This window comes from Ostrea edulis, chromosome 5 (assembly GCF_947568905.1).
Source record: "Ostrea edulis chromosome 5, xbOstEdul1.1, whole genome shotgun sequence".
NCBI lineage: Eukaryota > Metazoa > Mollusca > Bivalvia > Ostreida > Ostreidae > Ostrea > Ostrea edulis.
Window position 1 is genome coordinate 45,977,694 of NC_079168.1, and position 17,178 is coordinate 45,994,871.

General features: G+C 33.2%; 1 protein-coding gene across 12 annotated transcripts; it reads right to left on the minus strand.

The window, feature by feature from the left end:
* Positions 1-335: 335 nt before the first annotated feature.
* LOC125650236 (secretory carrier-associated membrane protein 1-like) lies at positions 336-13,828 on the minus strand. Of its 12 annotated transcripts, XR_007360932.2 has the most exons (11): positions 13,631-13,822; positions 13,033-13,137; positions 12,872-12,925; positions 10,586-10,714; positions 8,910-8,976; positions 8,213-8,341; positions 7,888-8,047; positions 5,618-5,716; positions 5,101-5,242; positions 2,977-3,094; positions 2,333-2,402 (listed from the first exon to the last, which is right to left on the minus strand). XR_007360932.2 is itself a non-coding variant. In XM_048878355.2 (10 exons), exons 1-10 carry the CDS (start codon positions 13,685-13,687, stop codon positions 2,238-2,240), a joined length of 1,083 nt encoding a protein of 360 aa, XP_048734312.1. In that variant the 5' UTR covers positions 13,688-13,822; the 3' UTR covers positions 336-2,237. The 12 variants fall into 12 exon arrangements, 10 of the variants coding, with proteins under 10 accessions (XP_048734312.1, XP_048734310.1, XP_048734313.1 ...); XM_048878355.2 differs by lacking the exon at positions 5,101-5,242 and having other exon boundaries at positions 336-2,402; XM_048878353.2 differs by lacking the exon at positions 2,977-3,094 and having other exon boundaries at positions 336-2,402.
* Between the last annotated feature and the right edge of the window lie 3,350 nt (positions 13,829-17,178).

A 17,178-nucleotide genomic window follows, 5' to 3' on the forward strand; every position in this document is an offset into this window, starting at 1 on the left:
GTTGAGGGTTTACATAGTAAAATATTTTGAAAGCACCATTCACAAACTTCCGCCAGAGGTCGTTTGCACACAAGTGCGGAGACGCAGAGGACTATGGGTAGTGTGCACCATTCAAAGAAATAAGGAGAAAATAACCACAGCTTTGTGGAATATTCTGTATCTTTAACAGATATGTATTCTTATTCTCTTATGTCTATAGACTAACATTGTCAGTCCAGACATTCTGCCAAGGTTGCTGGACCGATAGATTTCAACAACTCTGGTTAATGACTCAACGCTATTATCCTGAAGAAAAGTTAGAATACTATTGATCAAAAACAAGCATAAAAGAGGACTGCAGCTTTCAATATATTTATTCATAGTAACAGAAAGTGTACATAATTCTTTTACATGTTTAACCCACAAAACGTAGACAACAATCACATGCAGCACTATTGATGGCCATAACAAATACTTGTGATTAATTTTCCTCCTTTACATTAAATGGGGAAATCGTGACACATTTTACTCAAACTATCCTTATTGGAATGTTCTCTGGGGTCTATTCCACAGTCATCAATTCTTAAGAGATTTTTAAAGCTGTAATAAAAATTATGGAATTACACAATTCTTAAAGACCATCAAGCAATAATGAAACCATACCATACTAAATGTGTCATTAAAACATATAAATAGCGTGAAATGGTCTATAGTCTCAATCTAAATAAATTTCTAAACATAGTTCACAATTAGTGAGATTAAAATTAAAATATTAAACTGATTAAACTACGATATCAAAAATAAGGTTTGTGACTAACAAATTGATGCCTCGACTGCAGCTCTGCTCTGTTTTTGTGGAGTAATAAGATCATACAACACAGGAGAAAAAGGGAAATACATTTATCATTAACAACTATGTACAGAATGTGATGATATGATTGTTAAAACTTTTCACAATGACAGCGGGTAGAAAATCTTTAAACAAAGATCTATCAAACACTATCGCCAATACAGACACACACAATAACATACATGTATATTTTTCACAAAATTCATTGATATTCAGAATTTTGACAATCTCTGGGGTCCATTTTTTATCAATAACAAAACATAACAGTATCTTCTGTATCAGAGAAGAGTGGTCTCTTCATCTGCATTGTAAATCAATGATGGAGCTTAAATTTTCAAATAAATACATAACTCACATATTGTTTCAGTTTATCTAGAATAGTATCACAGAGCAATCAGAAATATTCAGATATATTTAGAACTTTAATGACTATCAAGATTTATATAACCCACTAAATATACATAAACCATCATGTACATAATGTGCACAAATGTTCCCCCCTTGTGGACACAAGGACATTTTGCCATAATTGAAGTATTAAATACATGGTATTATATGATGCAAGTGTACATAGAAATCTTCAGCCATAACCAGTGACCAGAAGCAAAAATCATACACAGTAAACCTCGCTTGATCCATAGAAGCTTCATTTCAAAAGAGGCAACATTTACAATACAGGGTATTGCCAGGTCAATTCAGTCAAGTTATACTCAACATACAAGTTTTAAGTTTAACTGTAATCAGTTTCTATCATTTAGATGACTTAAATTACACAGTACATCTAACTATCTACCACTCCTTTATTCAATATCAAAACTCAAAATAACTCATCTTCTTTCTTTCTCCCTTGTTTTTTTTTTTTGGTGGTGGTGAGGGGGGGGGGGGGGGGGGGGGGGCAATGGGCCATGATGGATCTGCATACTTCTACCATAAATGTTAAAAACCATTGACATAATGAAATACCATCTAATAAATGATTTTCTCTTCCTATGAAACATACACAAAGCAGTCTTTCTACCTATTTCATATAAAGCAATGGTTTCCTTGTTCGGTTGAAAAACACTGTTAACATCCAATACCAAACTATTACTTTACTAATACATTTATGATGGAATTCACTTTCAGATAATGATACAGCTAAAGCTACTCTACTTGCTTTCTGTATCTGGACAAGCACTTAGGATCTTTCTTACATGAACACAAACTGCAAATAATAAACACCTCTGCAGACATTCAGTATTTGCCAGTCAAAAAAAAAAAAGAAAATATAAATAACTTCATAACTTAAAAAATACTTCAGTACTGCAAAAAGTTCATACATAATGAATACTTTGTCTTTCAAACACACATCTAACATGTAATCTCCTAAAATCCCGATATGGTTCTAGGCGAGGGTAACCGTGACCCTTCAGTACTTGTTGTTAGATCCGTACTGACTCGCCATGCCTTTCACTGCGCCTTGAGCGGCATTGGCAGCGACATTCTGTACTGCCTCGTTCTTCATTACTCCAGTGGAAAATTCCTGTTTGGCTTTATCAAAACTGGCTCCTGTGCTCCTATAGATTTTGTGTACCTGAAAATAGCAGTACATGTACGTGAATCTAATATATATATATATGTCCATTTAGTTTCTTATTGGCATTTCACTTAACATAGTATCAAATCTTATTTTTAAATTGCATGAAATTCATGTCTGCCACTTTTCCTTGGTGTGGAGATCAACATTAACTTTAAAAGCTTTTCAAAACACCTTTAACTTTAGAATAATTTTCAGTAAGAAGACTACTAGTTTCTTTGAAAATAGAAGTGTATTTTTTGTGGATTGAAAAAAAAAAGTCAAAACAAATGTATACTTTGATAAACCAAGTATATGGTATAAAAAGTTTTGTCAGACTCTGCATGCAGTTTATATTAGAGAATCAAGAAATTTTCAAATCATTGTAAATTACAAAAATGTTAGTATTTTTAGGAGAAAAAAAAAGAACTTTAATTATCAAGCATTATTATAGATCTATAATTCATAATGAATTATGTAGCTGATAAAGCCTCAAATCCTTACACCAATAGCCCTAATGATGTTTCCTTCTATAATTTGACATTGTTAATTTCTACACACACACACACAGATTTCTTCCTTCTATACAAACCTTAAGTAACATGACTATCATTAAAACAGCACACACTGAAAAGAACAGGGAGATGAAGAGCATGAAAGCCCCAGCTCCGGTACTTTTACCGATAGTTGACAGAGAGTTAATCCATCCTCTACAAATAAGCAATCAACACATGTACAAACAGTCAAGCTCAATATTTCCTCAGATGACCTCATCTGATTGCTAAAAAATCATCACATTTTGCAATGTTTAAGTGAATAAATCTGGTTGTTCATTAGTTATCACATCAGATGACTTCATCTGATTGGCTGGCAACCTGATGACATTCAATGGCAGCAACCAATGGATGTGAAACACAGGGGGAGGAAGCCTAAACCACTCATTCTAACCCTCCATTCACTACTAACACAGACATTTACAGGCATGCAGTACCTGATGAATATGCACAACAGTAAAATCACTCATCTTTGTAGTGGCCTACAGTTTGGGTTCTGTGGTATGAGGGACTATCCACAAAAGATGAAGTGATTTTACAGAACTTACTTATTTTTAAAACACCAAACAGAATAAAATCCACATTTTTTGGGATCCGGTCATTTAAGCACCTTGTTATATGGAAGGATATTTAAGCCATAGACTGCTTCATAATATTAATTTCACATTGAAATTCCCTATCATAATCAATATACATTTACAAATACTTGGTTGAAAGGGGACCTATGAAAAGACAATGAGCCTGTAACTTTTGTGAAAACTAATATGCATTATGAATATTTCTTTTAAGAGAAAATTAAATACCCATGAGTTTAAGCAAAACAATATCTTATTAGCCAATGCTGTGTTTCCATTCCTTTAATCTATTCTGGATTGTCAATCCTCCTCTTTTCCCCTTTATTTTAAGTCACCATTAAATTCAATTCTGGTTATTAACATGACTAGGCATATCGGTGCTACACTTTTTCTGATTGTACAAGCAAGTAGCATGGAAATAGTAAAAAACATGTCAAATGTATTTAGGGCCAAACTCTCATGATAGACAGGAGCCCACAGACCTTCATGGACTGTAACCAAGTCCCACCTCATAAAATTCCCATGCCAGTGGGTATTTTGTCTTGGAACTAGGATCATCATTTTTGTGATCAGCTGAGATTATAGACAAAATATCACTCATACATGTATTATATCAGCCTTTCATTACCAATTAAAATCTTGCACTTGGTGACCCAGCCAAATCCTATCCCACCAGGGCTATTAGACCCACCCTTTTCTATTTCTGGTGTGACCATTTTCATGCGTTACTCTTATTAGACAACTCCTATTAGACACCAGTTAAGTGATATTGTTACATGACTAACTTTCTAAAATGTTTTGATTTTCTGCACTTGACATCCCTCCCCCAGGGGTGAAAATTTTCCAGTCAAGCTCTTCAAGACCCTTCATAAGTCATGTCAAATGAAAACATCTTATAAACCCTTTCTTGCATTAACTGAAGAAGATATTTGAGCATTTGATATAAATTTCATATTGCCCAGCCTTGGCTGTCCTAGGGGGTTATGAATTTCATAGTTTGGTAGAGGCCTCCATCCTAATTATAAATATGCACACTGCTTGAATGCTAGATGTTTGGTTGTGAAGACTTCTTTTAGAAAGTTTTGGACCATCCCTATCAAAAGTTCCAAAGGACAATGACCATTAAGTGCACTAAAGATTTTTTTCAGTTCTAGAAACTGAGAAGAAGCTAAAATTATTCAGATGTTAAATAACAACACCAGACAATTTGATAGGCTGAACGGCAGTCATGCGAATCAGGTGACACCAAAAGTATAAAGATTTGACAGACACGACTGGCAGATTAACTTCCCAAAAGTGGATTTGCCCACAATGAAAATTACGATAATGCTTAATCAATAGATTATGGAGTCGATTTAACATATTACTGACCATATATTCATATACTCCACATGCAAAAAAAAAATTTCCCTATCAAAATTAAGTGAAGAATAATGCATGCTGCAGAAGTTATTGTTCAGAGCATAGTTGATATATATAGCTAAGTCCACTTGCAATATTTGACATGACAAAACAGCAAGCTGAACATCGATTTTGTTCAAATGAGCATGTAGCCAAATTTTTTAAACAAAACCTGGGTTGCTATACCTTGACAAGCATAACAAAATCTAAAATGGCCAGAAAGCCGAATAACAGTCCCACAAAAATCATGGCCAGTCCAGCACCTAAGTGGCTGGGCCCCTCCCCATCATTTTTGTGTCCAGACACGAACAGTCCATTGATGATGCCACTGAAATCAAAATCAGGTTAAACCAGTCAAAAATTCCAGAATGAAATTATAACTGTGATTTACAAGTACTAGTACATGTATGCCAAATCTTAAATAACATTTAATTATTGAGTTTACAGTAATTTGTAACTGAATGCCAATTAAAAACTTTCCAATGTAACAAATCAGACCAATCTTATGTGTGCTTATAAATATTGCTATTGAAACTTACTCAAGATAATTGTATAGTACTCATTTCATTAAATTTGCAACATCATGGTCAGTAACAATCTTCCACATCTCTTGTCTTTTGATATTTTGCAATAATCTCCTTCAAATCTTTCTATATAGTCCTGGGGTTTTTTTTACCTACCCTTGTTTTTGTGTGCTACTTACACTGTGTGACCTGTTATTCCTAGACTTTGAATAATGGTACAGATAAATTGGAAAAAGAAAATAAAGAAAAAGACAAAGAAGTTGAAGGAACTGTCACTTCTGAAAATAAAACAAAGGGCAAATGGTTACTGGCTTTGATATCATTCTCTCAGTCTTGTGCTAGCAAGGGGTAGGGAGAAGTTCTTGATGTAGCACAAGACCAAGAGCTGTGAGTTTACTAGAATACTTACACTGTGAAATCTGTTATGCCTACCAACATGACAATACAACAAATGGATTGGAAGAAGAAATTGAAGAAAAATACAAAAAAGCTGAATGAACTGTCCGATCTGGAAAACAAAATGAGAAAATGAGAACAAACTCCAAAAAGATTCAAATACAACCTTTTTTTCTAGGACCAAAAATATTCATCGAAGCGAGTTATCTTTATATTCATATAAATGTTTTAAAATATGTACAGACATAAAAGCTGATTTTCATAGCTCTCTAGCAAAGATACACTGGGGAAGAATTTAGGGAAGATGGTGACTTGAAATTTTATTGCATTATTTCAATAGTTCTACATTTCAACACAGCTTAGTGCTGGGAAAAGGGAATCTTTTCGGAATAAAGGATTTGGCAAAGCTTGCAGATTTCAACAGTGCAAAATATATGTATGTATAATCCAAAGTCATGTAATATCCTGAAAGCATATTTTACACAATCTCTGACTGAATTTCCATTTCACCCTGACTTATGCATCACACATGAAAAATCAAGTGTATAATCATATAAATACTTAATATACAATAAAATTACTGAAACAGTTCATAATACGCCATAGTGTCTTTATTAAGAAGTTTGTTTAAGCAAACACAGCAAAAATGCCATGAGTTATAGAACTTTACTTAAGACAGTATTAGCCATGATTTGTAGAACTTTACTTCAGGCAGTATCAGCCATCATCAGGCTGTGTCATACTTCCTTTTGTAATCTATGAATAAAAGTTCTAGCTTAAAACCTGTGACAGGAAGTAGATAGACAAACCAAAAGCTCTGTGTGCACAATATTTCCCCAAAATTGACTTAATATGTTCAGCAAACTGTAATTTTTTTAAACATCATAATATGAAAATTGTGGGAATTGAAATCCTTACAATATGCAAATCTTCATTTTCTTTACAAAGACCTTAGCCTGAAAACTGTGATAGGATTTAAATGGACAAATCATGTACCCACTTTGTAATATGCATTTCCTCAAAACTAAGTTCAACAACCTGTTAGTTTCTCAAATATTGAAGATAAGTAAAATGCTTGCCACATGCATATTTTCAATATCAAATTATACCCACACAAACACTCTGTAAAACAAGAGCTCTGCAAAGCAGGGCATATTCCCACGCAATGAGTTTCTACAAGCCTCAGTGACCTATGACCCCAATATCAATAGGGTTCTTCCTTTTTTGATAACAAAGCTACCTATGACGTATCAAATCAATCAAGTAAAACCATAGTCACTGTCTGTAGAGTTTCTACAAGCTCAGTTTACACACACACACCCATTATGATATCCCCTCTCGCAATGAATTGTGATGGGATAATAAGAAGGCTTTAGCTTTAGAACTGTTAGAGAAGCAAGATGGACAATCCAATTACTCTCTATGTACTAATACTTCCTCAAAATTGACTACATTCAACAACCCGTAATTTTCTCAAAAATGAAAAAATCAAAATTCTTGCCATATGCACATCTTTAATACCCATACAAATACTCTGCAAAATAAGAAGGTCCTTACTTGCAAAGTGTGGAAGGAGTTAGATGGACAAATAATGTACCCTCCATATAACATTGAATTTCAAATAAAGGGGCAAAACTCCTGCAAGATGTCAAAATAGCAACATGATCTACAGTGACCCACAGCGAAGTTACACAGCAAGTTTCAGCTTAATATGTGACAGAAAAATGAAAACAGAAAACCCTGCACAGACAGATGGACATTGCTACACCATAATATGTCCCATCTATAGATGGACGTATAAAATACCGAGTCTGTCTTCAGTAAGTTTACAAAACTTAATCATCCGCTTTGATAATATACAAAGATACTTTGCAACTATTCTCCATCTCATGTCACAGTCTAAATAAATGACACTTGTTTTCTGTACATTCTACTGATATAACAGTGAATTTTTGATATCTTTCAATATACAATAACTTGAAATGGAGAAGCGATGGAATGCATGTGCACTGCTGACAAAGTGTGGCTGATTTGGAAATGTTAAAAAATGTACCTGAATGCCTTGTACAGAGGTCTGTACCAACATATAAATGAACAAGGGGTGAACAGGACAAACCACACTATTGACATGCCAAAGGTGGCTCCCCCATTCGAATCAGCAATGAAATATGCCATACTGGCCCAGATGTTGAGAAAGAGAACAAATGTATAAACTGAAAAAGAAAAAAGAAAACACTTAAAATTAGTAATAACATACATGTATATGTAGTATATAATGTAAGAGTCTAATATAAAGCTGGTTATGACATTTCATAACACACTACACAAAAGAATGCAACAACTTTAAATTCCTCAAGCACACATGTAAATCAACTTACATAACCATAAATAGTACACAAATTTGACAGTTCTTTGGAATTCCATTGGAATATCAACATTGAAGTCTTGGTAGAAACAAGGTCCAACTGGACAGAATTTTGGAAGAGGTGGCCAATTGTTTGCTCGATCTACAAAAACAAATTTACAGATTTTTTTTTACTTGTTTCACCAGTTATTTTGTATCTGGCCCACTGTTGAAGCCTAAAAAGCAAAAACTGTATAGAGTCTATCTATTAACTATTTCATATACATGTATTTATTGTTGTACTGTTAATTCCTTTATGAGTAATTATTATTTATATTGTAACAACTTGAGCCAGTTGTTCAATATTGCTGCAGTTGATTTTTGATTCATCAGATATAAACATAATGACATCAATATAAAACAGCTGCTGAATGCCAATTAAAAACTTTCCAATGTAACAAATCAGACCAAGCTTTCTATTCCCTTACTGCAAGGATACACAAATAGATAAAAAAATCTGTTTCATTTCGGTAATTTTTTCCATGTCTGCATTCAGTATGCAATACTGGTTCAACATGAAGCGTAACAGTGATATTACTGGTATTTAAATATTTAATATCACATGGGATTAAATTAATTAGTACTTTTACAGAATATTGAGAGATCAACCATAGTGTCATATGAAAGCAACATTATAAGGAACTTAAACTATTGACATTTCAGAGCCTTACCATTAAACTGCATGTTTCTCATTTCCTGTTCTTTCCTTTGTAGTTCTGCAGCTTTTCTTTCCAATTCCTACAAATGATTTGGAACATTAGCACAATGTAGTTTCAAAATTCATACTTGTACATTGACCAATTTCCAAACTGAATTGTGAATACCATGGGACAGATATTCATTATTATAAATAATACACAAGCTGAGAGTATGCAGCAACAGGAACAAAATGCTGGAAAAGTCATACCAGTAAGTGTGTTTGACAATAAACTTTTTTCAGGGCATTCATAGCTGTTACCAATATCTTATCTCATTTTGTTTTATAATGATCATACTTGAAAAACTGCATTTTTATGTATATGTTTTCATTCACTAACCAAATAAAAGAAAGACAAATATTTGAGACTTATAATTTAAATTTACATAGTTTACAGCTTTGTTTTCAATAATTAATTAATGATTATTGTATCATTGATTATTCTGATTTTTTTTCTTCATATAATGTTATCTCACTTAATATCTTCTACAATGACCTTGACCTTTTTCATTTTACCTTCAAAATAAATGGTGTCATCACTGAGAATTTGTGGTTTAAATCTTGCGCTAATAATGTAACAAGCAAGAAACATGCAATATCTAAATTTCATTTCTGTTGCGACAGGATGATAAAGGAGAATATCAGGTTGCATATTGACATTTGATGTACATCTATGACACAAAAAGTATTTTATAACCTAAATATGTCTGTATAAATGTACCTTATTCATCTTTTCATTATGAATTAAAATCACCATTTTGATTCACATGATTGTGTATTAAGGTCAACAGATGAAAAATATACAATGTGTGCAAAGAAAATAAGTAGCCACATGGTATTTTATGTAATATGTCTTATGGCGTAACCATGTTCGAGGGCAAAGAAAAAAGTAATGGTATTGGTATTTATATCCATAACAAGATTTTAAAAAATCCGAAGTTATCCGGATGTGTACGGACAGCTGTCAAAGTGTTACATGACTTTAGAAATTTGATCTGTCTATTCATTGGACATGGGAAATATATAACGCAATTGATGTAAAAAGTGCATTGCGATTTCATATTTAGCATCAGTATTTAGCAAATTTACGAACACAGGAAACCTGTTACAATCGAAAAGTGATTACATGATTGAGAAAATATGGTTTACATGCTTTTATAGATTTCATGTAACATCTCAGAACAATGTGAACTTGGGTAGACCAGATTCAAAATGGTGAAATACATGTCCTCAAGCTTGTATTCGAATCAATGCCATTTTGACCAAAATTTTCAAATTCCATAGGAATAGTTCCAATTTTCATTAGTTTTCTATATTTTCCTTTTAAACATGTATATACATGTTATCTATGGGCATGATAGGGAGAGCTCTGCTCTCACAGCCCCTTTAAGCCATGAGAGGGCTTCGCTCTCTATAAATAAAACTTAAAAGAAAATTAAATCAGAATTCAATATATATACATAGTGATTTACTTATTTTAATTATGACACCACATTGTTTCAAGTATTTTAATACCAGCCAAGTTTTTCATGACCTGCCTAAGCATGCCCACTACATGGACAGATGTACAAATTTTGCTAAAAAAGAACATTCTAGATTGCTATGACTGATTATTGGGGAAAACACCAAGAAATATTGTATGAATCCTACCTCTTGTCTCTTCTGCAAGTCAGCTGTATCCACTTTTTGGGCTGAACTCTCAGTATAGGGAGGAGGGTCATTTGAGGGCTGCATTATTGCTGGCTGGGTCTGAGCAGGTTGTGGGGGTGGTACTGTTTGCTAGAAAAAAATTGAAAAACAATGCATGAACTAACAAAGCTACAGATTTTAAGAATGACCTACATTTTTGCAGTTAATCCCCTACATCTGAAGTTTGGGGCCTTATACCATAAGTTGGGAGAGTGCTTGTCGTTGCAGTCCTAAGCATCACATAGACAGTATTTAACATACAGTGCGTAGTAAAACTTATGTTAACAAATTCTTTTAACATTAAGCTGAATTTTAACAGGTTGTATTATATCTATGAATAAAACAACATTTAGTTTCTTAAGTTTTATGAAGAGCACTTTTTCTAAAAGCACATTTGGTCAAATTGAAATATTGGGAATGGGGAAGAGGGAGTGTTACAGCCATATTTGATGTTCATTTCCGTCAAAGTTATGATTAATCTGTACACACAAAAAAAAAACCCAAGATGTATTCGTGAAACACTGATGCCTACGTACGGCAGCAAAGTAATTATGGTACCAACAGAAGTCGTGTCACAAAGAATACACATATGAAATATGAAAACTCTATCACAAAGCATTCAAAAGTTATGGCCAAGGTCAAAATTTTTCAAAAAATACGTCAAACCCCAAAGTGAAGTTCATAATGTCAAAAATTCTGGTACCAAAGGAAATGTCTTGTCACAAAGAATACATGTGTGAAATATGAATACCATGATACTAAGCATTCAAAAAGGTAAGGCCAAGGTTAAAGTTTTTAGTAGCAAGAAACAGACCAATGGACAGACCAAAAACTATATGGCATTATGCCCCCAAATCTCTGATTACAAGGGTGTAAAGAAAACAAAAAACACCTGGAAATAAAAGCACGTTGAAAGCATGTTATAATCATTTTTGTGTACAATGGAGTAATTGCAATGCATGTCGAGCTGTGCAATTTAAGTTGATTGACAAAAAATTTCATTTTCAAAAGATTGAATAATAAGTGAAAAAACAGATTTCAACAGAAAGATTACACTATAGATACAGATTTAATATAATTAACATGTTACTTTCATTAGCATCTGATGTACATTTAACAACAAGTATTTTTGTCCACATTGTGAAATGATAACAAGTTAACAAAGTACATGTGTTGGTTTGCACATGTAATTTCAGGCATATCCAATATTGTGACTTGGTCATCGAAAATATTAATTAGAAAATAATAATGAAGAATTGCTGACATGCTAAAGTGTCCTCATATAAATAAGTCTAGGACTATTATTTACATACTTTGTTATATCATGACCTTACATTGTCTGTGAAAAAATCACACATGGGACACCAAAAAAAATCTGTGATAAATTATTAAACAGTCATATCATTTTTCAGTCATTACACTGAATTCTTTCAAAAATTACTTAACTGGTACTTAATTACCATCAGATATAGTAAATTTTCTGTTCATTCTTCATTAGGGATGTGCGATTTTACTGGTATATCGGTATATCTTGAATATTGTCCCATGATAAGTATCGCAATACTGCAGAGGAAAAACCAGTATTTTAAGGCATATGTACATTCCAGAAAAATTACGTTTATGCATTAGGTCTTAAATTAACTGTTGCAGGAAGTAACAAAAAATAACAAGATGGCGTCCAAACACGGTACATATTCATTATATTTTTATTTTTCTAGTCACAAGTTTTGAGTCATTTGATTATTATTTGATCTGATTTTTTGTTATTTGTTTTTTTAAAGTTAATGTACTTATACAAAATAAATGTTTAAATAAACTTAATTTGGTTTTTGTGCTTTAACACCAAAGCAGTAAATGAAATTAACAGAGAATTATGGAAAAAGTTAATGTCCTAAAATAACGCGATATTATCATAATATTGTGAAAAAAATTTGTGATATATCGCAATACAAAATTTTGGTGATACCCATCCCTATTCTTCATATCAACACCCATGAATTGAGGACCACAATGTACTGTGTGTCCTCTATTATTGGGGGAAGTAACTTCTACTGTATGGTGAAAAATGTAGGCAATTGAAAAAAATCTGTTCATACTGTTAATGAATTGAATATGAACTGTGCTTATGTGCAGTTTTGGTAAGGTTGTGTGCATAATTGTCCAGAAAATGTTTTGTTACTAACACATTTTCTACAGTCATAGACTAAACAAAGGAGAGATATTTGGGTGTGGATTAGTTATATATACCGAAGAATACGACTCAGATTGTCCTTGTTTTAACAATGGTTCGCCACTCAAAGACTGAAATAAAAGCATTATGCATAACTGTCTTTCTGTTCCTAACGTCTCATTAAAAAACTATCAATTTTGTGGTACATAAACTTCACTCCAATCTATTAAATTCATACCCCTGCCGTGGGCCTTGTCTGATTTCCCTCAGCAAATGGATTGTAATCATCAACCGCCCCGGCACCTGTTGGCTGACCACCCCTTGCTTGCTGAACAGAAGGATCCTATGAAAGAAAAATATACAAACAATGCTAGTGATGCTACCATTAACAAATGGTCTTTATCAGTATATCAAATAGTCAATACAACCTAGCTGCAAAGAGTCAATATCATTAAACTCAGTCATATGCAAAAAATCTCCTCGTCGCAGACAGGATACTCACTCTAAATATTAACTATTGTTTAGAATATTTTACAAAACCTTGTTTTAACGTTGTCAATATTCTACAATTACCATTCAGTGACCATATATCCTAAATAGCCACGGTAAGTACACTAAAAAAATGTACGCACGCCCCCCTAACGTTCAAATCAATATCTGTACACAGTGTTGCAACAACAGTCTTCTTTAATCTACACTGACCATCCAAAAAAATCACAGAGATGCTAGAAAAATATCACTGATGATATGAAAAACAGTTACAAGGACTATCATGAGTCTTAAGACGTTATGTGTTACGTGTTCAGGATAATCAATATGTCATTAGAATAAATTACCGCAAATGGGTTTGCTGCTTCTGGATCAGCAAATGGGTTGCTATCAATCTCAGACATAGTTCACGAATTTATGAAACTAACGACGTTTTATCCTAAAAGTTTATGCATGCGTTGTATTTTTGTTTTGGGGGATGACTAGTCTTCGAGATAATGGCAGAATCCCGGCTTCCGCATTAGAAAGCATGCGCAGAAGAAACAGTCACATGAAATTACATCACTTCATATTCATTCGTGATTCTCTAGAATTATCATTCGTTGATAGTTAATAGTCCAGAGGAAAAAATGGTGCGTTTGTACTGTTAAAAACAAATCACATGACATGCAGTCAGTTTCACCCAAATAACATTACCGACTCATAACCTTGAGAGAAACAAATCAGACTATTGTGATTCATCAACTTACAGAGGCAAATAAAAGGAAAACTTTGAATTTAACAAATCAATCAGATCGATGTATATTATTGAAAATTTTCCCTATTACATAAGTAGAAAAGTTGATTAATCATAAACTTGTAAATTTTATTGTTCATCTATCTTTTGGATAATCACTCTTTTCTCTGGGCCCAAAATTGGAAATAAATTACTTATTTACTTACTTACTTATATAGCCTATATATATATATTACGTCTGGATAATCATGTAACATTCCTTTTCTCAGAGAAGTAATATATTACGTATGTCATGAAAGATGAAGATAACGAATAATCATAACTCCTGTAAGGAATACAAAATAAAGAGTTGGGCAAACACGAACCCCTGGATATACCAGAGGTGGGATCAGGGAGGAGGGATAAGCATCCCCTGTCGACCGATCACACCCGCCGTGAGCCCTATGTCTTGATCAGGTAAACCACGGAGTAATCCGTACTCAGTATGCCTAGAACGGCCTAACAATCGGTATAACACTTGACCCAATGATAGGTTGTATTGGCAAACTAGATCATTATATCGACCTTAGAATTTACGAAATGCTGACTTTAAACGAGACATTGAAACCCCTGTGAAATCAACTTGTTTGTCAGTAGCCTGCCTGGATGATTTAAAAACTGATCATACGCAGAACAAGCTCTTGCGTATCGAATCAGTTGAGAGATATAAACACGATATGCAGGTGATAATGGAATATTGGTGCATAAATATAGGTAGTTGACGATGGAGACCTGAACTGAATAAATCCCGTTTGTCATAAAGTTGAGTTGTTAGTTTGCCGTTAATATTCGTTTTTTAATACAGTATCTTTAGTACGAAGCAGATGTGGAGGACCCTGTGGCGTCTTTTATCTCGAGTTCACAGGGATATATCGAATTGACATATGAATGAAAATGATTATTGTTAATAGGTAAAACGTCGTCGATAAATCTAAGTGTCTACCGGTATAACAAAATACAAAAGGGTTTATTTTATTATACCGGTAGAAGGCCAATCTTTAAGGCTTACAAAAAGGACGAAACGATTGCATAAATCGAAATTGGAATGGGATAGACAAGGAATCCACACATTTCGGAAAATTATTGCCGCCTAAAAATCAGAAAGTGTGTGTGGGGTGTGTGTGTGTGTTAGTGGTGTCCATGCTTCATGTGCCTGTGATATAAACAAGCAGTCTCCCACATAGCCGATGTTGATACAGGTGCTGCATTAAGGACTGATGGTATCAATTGATATTCAAAATTATTCCTTTTTGTCGATATAATGATTCTAATATTCTTCAAATCGATAAATCGATTTCCTGAAATTGCATGGTAGATATTAAATAGATTTTAAATTCTCATTGTCCAAGTGACAATGGTTTCGTCTCAAATGTATCTATTGATTATGAATTTATATATTTCAGTGATGTTTTTTCATAATTTGAATAATTAAAAAGATATTTCTTTCTTTAAGAAAGGGAAGGGGGGGGGGTCGCTTTACAGACTCCGGTTAATAAAAGAAAACTTTATTGCTGTCCGACTATTTTGAGAAACTTGTGGCTTAAGATTAGTTAACATGGTATTCAATGAAAATTATTTTGTATGATTAAGTTTTGGTATGATAATATCAAATCATGTACAACTGGTTTCGTACATCTTCGCTAGCCAAGGGTGACGCTCCACGGTGTTTCTCAAACACAAACAGCGTCACCGTGGCTAGCGAAGATGGGTTACTTGGGGAGTATTTCAAAATCTCGTCTAGTGTCGTTCAAGGAGACATATTATCACCACTATTTTTTTTCTATGTATGACACTGAACGCCAGTTTCTCTCAAATCATTTGTCCATCGATCGAACTTCAGATACGGAATGGAATTTAACTGTAAAAGTTTATATACTATAACGAATGTTGTACATACAGCGGTTGTATTGAACAAGTTGTTAAGCAATTCAACTATCTTGGTTGCTGTAAACCAGGTCTGGAGGTTTTAAAACTTTTTTGAGTACGTTTTCATGCTCAAACTCGAACTCCGTGCTCTAAATCGTACCCATACTCAAAGGTGATGGTTAAAACTTTCATAAAACATCCTCATATTCAAATGGATCATGCTCAAGATTTTTCGAGTATGCTTTGGAGCTTGCTCAGAGTTGTACTCAAAACAAACATGGCTGAGTTTGAGTATGAGTACGGTAAAAGTTTTAAAACCTCCAGGCCCCAATATTTTTTTCAGAGAGCTACAAATCTGCAGTTATACTATCTTGGAATATTGTTCAATTATAATTGTAAATTTGTAGAAACACAGAAACATTATTCATCTCAGAGAAAATGCGTTATCTAATATGGTGTACTTAGTGAAACAAATGATTTAGATTTAATGCAGAAAGATGATAGTATACACATATTAAAAGTGGAATGAGGTATAGGGATTTCACACAGGACAAGGTATAGAAAATGTTTGCTAATCTTATTGACAAGGTTAGACAAAGCACGAATAACGATACAATCTATTGTAAATTCGGTAAATTCTGCTTGTATTAGAAAGAAAGAAGATAATATTGATAAATTGAAAGAAATTAAGAAACCGTAATAAAAGTACTTTACAAGCTTGTTATCAAGTACAATTGAAAATAATGAAGAATGGATTGTAAACATCCGAGGCTTGGTTTACCTGACTAATAATTAACAGCAATATTGTATTGATAACAGTACTTTATATATATATATATATATATATATACGCTGCATTTAAGAGAAAAACTAGATATGTGAGTTATGTATGGCAGACAAGACAGAGAATGAATTTCATTTTGTATTAAATTGTCCTCGATTTCTCGAATTGGGGATTGAATATATCAGAAGGTATTTTTAAAAAATCAGAGCTTAAATTATCGACTACAATAAATACAAAAGAATTATGTAATCTAGGCAAATTTTTATATTTTTGTTATCATTTGAAAAAATAATGTCTTAAGTGTGTGATAAGAGATTAGAAAGCGCAGAGTTTTATTAATTAGGTAATTGCTAGTATATACATGTAGTTACGTATATACGCAGCACTAACCCTGTGCTAATCTTTTTTTTATATGTTTACAAATACATTGTACATGGATGTACTTTGTAAACATGAGATATAATATCTCT